Genomic DNA, 6,000 nt, shown 5'->3' on the forward strand with positions numbered 1-6,000 from the left:
CTGGTCACCTGACCACTTCCATCAAAGTTTATGTTTAGGTGGATTGAGTTTGAATTAACATAATTAAATCTAGATTTTGCATGTGTTAAATTCCCAAACTAAGAGCCTCATGTAATCAGCAGCTACATTAGCAGTTCTACGACCTGGGCAGGGGGAACTCTTATCTCAGTGAGTTTTAGGTGCATGCTCATCTAATGGAGCTCAGTTCACTTTCTAATTTCTATTTGCGCTGAGTTGGTAATGGTTTGCAATGTCCTGAAATATGTAATCAGTAAATGGGCCAAACATAATGATACTCCTGCACCAGTTTCCTATGTAACCAGAAAAATCTTAGCACTTTGTGGAACCCAAAGAACCCACTTAGATTAAGTACTGAAAAGGGCAATTTCATTGTTCTGGACGAAAAAGATTATTAGATATGACATCTACTGTGCAGTTGCATTGTTTTTGTAGTCTTATAAACCAGTATAAAATTATTGTGGCCATACTGAAAGATCTGTCAGTGGCTCTGCTGAGCATTTTTAAACAGTAAATTGCAGCCTCTGTGGGCACCAATATGGATTATGACTTCCTCTGCACAATTCCATCTGTTAGACAGGCACCCCGTTTTTGCCTGTCCCTTATATTTTTCTTTCAAAGGCAATAAGGTCAGTTTTAATAGGCAAAACTGTGTTGGGGGGAAAGGGTTAAACCTCATGCTTAAACCCCCATATGAAAGTCTTTTTAGCTGCAATTTCCCTTTCAAAAAATGCTGAGAAGATCTTTGTGCAGATCTCCTGAGATAATGCCACCGGAAGCTATTTAAAAAGTAGAAATTATTAGAATTTGTTTATCAATGTAATCAACAAAGATAAAAGGTAAGAAACTTTAAATCATTTCTTAAATCAGACATTCTGACAATGGTCTTTTCTGTTGCCCGTAGTCATAATCTTATGGCTAGCAATCTTCTAACTTGCCCATTTCTTTATTTTTTGAAAGCATAAAGATTCGAAGGTAAAAATAATTACATTTCAACAATCTTTCCATCCATCTTCATTAAAAAACATCTGATAAGGGTTCTTTATTAATGCTGTCTTCCTTGCTGTTGTCTAACATTAGTGTTTCTGGTACTAATTCTGCATAGATCGTTTGTTTTGTTTTCTGCTTTAACTGTTCCATGGTTAAACAAAAGTATGTTTGCATGGAATCCTTTCTTCTAAATATCTTGGGCCACTTTTGGCATTTTATGCATTTCATAATTATAGGTTGCTAATAGAACATAATCTAATCCTGGAAAGTTACTTGAGCATGAATAGGTCAGTGCTAGCAAAGTTGCTTGTGTTGTATGCACTAACATACATGGATTCTTTTTCTGTTTAGTTTACTTTGGCATGGCTTTTACTAACCTTAACTATTGTTCTACAGATGCTGATCAGGAATTACTGTCAGATGATGGGTCATGTGTTTCACAAATTCACTCTCAAACTCAGTCCCCGCAAAATGTCCCTGACAAATCAGAAGGTATTCAATGTATTGTCCTGTACAATATCATGAGCCTTATACTCATCCATACCAATGACTTTTGTATTTCTTAGATCATTGTCATTTTATGGAAGCTAGAACTTATTGTGCTGGCTTTCAAATCTTTTTAGAAATAATTTAGGATTTATCAAAATTAGAGGATCCAATATCCACCCAGTAAAATATATTGTCGAAGGCTTTCATGGCAGGAGAACGTTGGTTGTTGTATATTTTCCGGGCTGTATGGCCGTGGTCTTGGCATTGTAGTTCCTGACATTTCGCCAGCAGCTGTGACTGGCATCTTCCGAGGTGTAGCACCAAAAGACAGAGATCTCTCAGTGTCAAACTGTGGAGAAGATGTTAGCAGGTAATTTATATCTACTCAGGAAGGTGGGTTTGGGCTGAGTCATCCTGTAAGAGTTTCCCAGGGTGTGGAATGGTAATGGGGGAAGCTTCACTGTATCCTGAGGTGGTTCTTTTGCATATGGATTGGTGGTTCATATGCTAATCTTATCTGCAGGGCTATTGTAAGATGTAGAGTATTTTGTTAGTCTGGTGTTTTTCAGGACTGGAAACCATGCCCTATTCATTCTTAAACTCTCTTCTTTCCTGTTGAAATTGTGCTTATGCTTATGAATTTCAATGGCTTCCCTGTGCAATATGACAAAGTAGTTGGATGTGTTGTCCAGTATTTTAGTGTCCTGGAATAAGATACTGTGCCCTGTTGGAGTTAGGCTATGTTCAACCACTTCCAGTTGTGAAAAACACCAGACTAACAAAATACTTTACATCTTACAAGAGCCCTGCAGATATGATTAGCATATGAACCACCAATCCATATGCAAAAGAACCACCTCAGGATACAGTGAAGCTTCCCTCTATTAGCATTCCACACCCTGGGAAACTCTTACAGGATGACTCAGCCCAAACCCACCTTCCTGAGTAGATATAAATTACCTGCTAACATCTTCTGCACAGTTTGACACTGAAAGATCTCTGTCTTTTGGTACTACACCTCTGAAGATGCCAGTCACAGCTGCTGGCGAAACGTCAGGAACTACAATGCCAAGACCACGGCCATACAGCCAGGAAAATCTGCAAGAACCAAAATCTACCCAGTATGAATTATTAGATTTTGGATCTTTCAGAACTGTTTACTTAGACACATTTCTGATATCATATTGATCTACTGTTTGTGCTCCAATTTTTCACTTTTGGAAAATGCATGTACACTTCATTTCCAGCACTATCCATGTATATTGGCTCATGATATCAGGTTATTATAGCAGGCCACAGTGTTGCTGAGGTGTAATTTCCATTGCATCACACTCTAATTAGAAATACAGTTTGGAATTTGAAGATATTGACTGTAGATGGCTTATGAGGTTGAGGGAAAATTCGGACTGAGGAGTGGTAGGCCAGTCTCTGACTAGTCTGTCCGGGAGTTTTAATTGCAGCACAGGCATAAGTACCACAAAGAGTGAAACATATTCTCTCCTCCTTTTCCTCTAGAAAATCATGATGATTATCTTCATGATTCTACCCTCATCTCTCTGGATGTCCCAGTTGTGGTGATGAATGGCAAGGAAGATGCACATGATGTGGAAGAGGATCTTGCGCAAAGAGTCAGCCAATTAACCACTAGTACTGTAGAGAATGTAGAGATTACCATTAAAACCTCTGAAAAGATTGAGGAGGCACTTTCCCCTGAGGGATCGCCTTCTAAATCGCCTTCAAAGAAAAAGAAGAAATTCCGTACTCCATCTTTCCTGAAAAAGAACAAAAAGAAAGAAAAGGTGGAAGCCTGAGTGCAACTCACTCTGAGGCTACATTGCACATTTCAAACCCACATTTTAATCAGCCATTAACATGGTCAATTTAGGTAGGGTTGTGTAGTAAACTGGGCCTTAACCTAAGAACAGAACTGGAAGAAACTAGAGACCACTTTATGTCGAGTAAGCAAAGAATTCATCTCTCAATTAGTATGAACAAAAATCACTTTGAGGGTTTGGAATATTGAATATTCCACCACAACCTGATGCTGGCAGGGGTTCCAATACAGCACTATCATAATACATATTTCTTTGTGGTAGCAAGTTACACCTGGAAATTTTTCTGGAATAGAAAATCTTCAATCCAGTTTCACTGTTGAGTTGTCATATAATGTTTGTTTAATCTACTGTCTTACCAAATAATTGGATGATACTTCTTGGTATTGTGATTTTTGACCATAGCATTCTTTTGGCCCTTCTGCAGAGGGTGCTTCTTATGACACCTTGTCAAAAGTCAGTCATCTGCAATTATTATACACTGGCACATAATATTAGAGGGGAAAATGTAAAAGGAATCACATTTGGATTTTTACAGATTGCATTCATCACCAGTAACTTTTGCCAAATACTTCATTTTAGTAAGATATAATTTTTGAAAACTTTTTTTATTCTATCAGTTGGGGGCAGAGAGAAAGCCCTTATTTTTCAATAAAGGGGATTTTATACGCTTAACATTGATAACTTAGTTTAATTATGGCAAAACAGAAAAAAAGAATTTTATATGTTGAAACTTTTGTATACCACTCAGTATAAAGTATTATAGGCATGTAAACCAAGTATTTTAACAATAGAGATTATTAAGGATGCTTGGTTGTAGAGTATACTTAAATATAATTCAGGAATCCAGAAACTGATACTAGATGTGGAAAACATATAAGTGTAACTGGATTCAGGTCTAAATCTTACTGTATTTTTTCCTCATGGTATTTCTGTTGAATGAAGAGAAGTAATCTTGATAACACAGGGCCTTTTCAGGAGATCAGTTCAAAGCACGTCCCAGCTGCATTTTAGCCATTGTGGGTACTGTAGTTAATTCAGCTAAAGTTTGGAGACTAAGGTTTGAGGAACTAGCTGGCTAGAGCTGAAACCAACAAGGGGATTTTCCACTCTTTGCTTTGATGTTTCAGTTCAGCTCCCATCCAGTTTCCCCCTTTGGAGGCTGAGCGCTGGCACAACATGGCAAGGCATGGCATGGAGGGAATAGATTTGCTGCTCTTCATCAAAACTATTGCTGGCAGTAACTGTGCTTGTGGCATTTATGCAACCACTTTCCGGACAGCCACTCTCCGCATTGCAGTGGCCCTTCTAACGGGGGAAAGAATTACATTGTTCCAGTGACCCAGTATTGCCATTACAGTGGAGGGAGAGAATGCAGTATTCCTACTACAGAAGTGCTTCCTGAAGGAATGAAGTCAGGATCCTGTGCAGCAGAATGTGTTGCACTATAAACTAATCATCTGGAAAGGCCCATAACCAAATGAAGGAGACAAAACTGCAAAAAGGAAAGTGAAATGGAAAGAATAAGGGGTGGAAGTAAAGGCTGTAATAGTGTGTGTGCTATTTTTCATAACATATATGGTATGGATTTGGGGTATTTTTAGTAAATCAATGAATAACAGTTTCATATTAAAATTATGGAAATAATGTGTAAGATTTCACATGGAGTGCCACAACACCCCCCTTGTAATTGATTTTTATAGGATCATTTTAATTTTGAGTTTTGCCTTTTCAAGAAACCTTAGAACCAATTATGCTTGCACTGTAGGTGCTGATCCTGCCACTTGCTCATTTTTGATGGTAGTTTTATTTTTGCTTTGGGCTTTAAAAAAAACCCCTGTAAATATGCGCTAAACATGGAAATTAACCTAGAGCCTTTGTACATCAATAGCCAAAAGAGCAAATACACATCAAGTATCAATGTGACTCCCAGATTGCGAGGTGAAATATATACCGTATATAGATTGTTAAATATGGCTGGGGCGTGGTTTGGCATGCAAAAATTGACTGTAGCATGTTACAGGGCTGGTTAGCTTTGACTGTGTAAGTGTGACAATGCAGCGCTGGAGTGACTCTGGAAATGATATTCTAGATATCTCAAAATACTGGAATCAGTGTGTTCTTTTAAAAAAATAGTGGAAATTTCTAAGTTACTTAACTTTGTTTATGTTCTACATTTTTTGTGTTGTATTACAACATATGTAGAAACAGTAACCTGTGAACTATGCTTTTCATAACTTTTAAAAAAAATCTAAATGAATGCAATGTGCATAAGTATTTTTTAAAAAATGCAACCATGAACTATTTGCACCTTTTTTGCTAATGCCTCTATTTACTTGCTTGGCATAAAGAATGAGCCAGCCAATTCTGTGTCCTGTGGAAGAATATATAAATGTTGTTGGAAATTGCTCATAGATGTAATGCTAATTAATGTTAAATCACAAATAAACAGTATTTTAAATAGATGGATTCTGGAAGCTCCCCTTTTCCTGCAGCCCTTGAAGCAGAGAAAATTTTTATTTCATGTATTTTATTTATGTTATTGTAAACTGTCTTTTCACTAAAGACAGGATTACACAGGGTAAGTCAATGTAATCAACAGGATAGGTCATCCAATAAACAATGCAACAGGATTTGGATTGCAGAAATCTGGAACCAAGCAAAAATCTTA

At 37.4% G+C, this 6,000-nt stretch overlaps 1 protein-coding gene across 4 annotated transcripts in view; it reads left to right on the forward strand.

Moving 5' to 3' along the window:
• Positions 1 to 5,794, forward strand: part of ADD3 (adducin 3) — a 167,980-nt gene extending 162,186 nt beyond the window's left edge. For 3 of the 4 annotated variants that reach the window (XM_054982839.1, XM_054982838.1, XM_054982840.1), the window contains 2 exons: positions 1,405 to 1,500; positions 3,013 to 5,794. In XM_054982839.1, the coding sequence (XP_054838814.1) occupies positions 1,405 to 1,500; positions 3,013 to 3,308 (392 nt within the window). In that variant the 3' untranslated portion in view covers positions 3,309 to 5,794. The remainder of the gene's footprint in view (positions 1 to 1,404; positions 1,501 to 3,012) is intronic. The other variant, XM_054982841.1, reaches the window with a different exon arrangement.
• Positions 5,795 to 6,000: the final 206 nt, after the last annotated feature.

The sequence above is a fragment of the Eublepharis macularius genome, chromosome 6, assembly GCF_028583425.1.
Source record: "Eublepharis macularius isolate TG4126 chromosome 6, MPM_Emac_v1.0, whole genome shotgun sequence".
NCBI classification, from domain to species: Eukaryota; Metazoa; Chordata; class Lepidosauria; order Squamata; family Eublepharidae; genus Eublepharis; species Eublepharis macularius.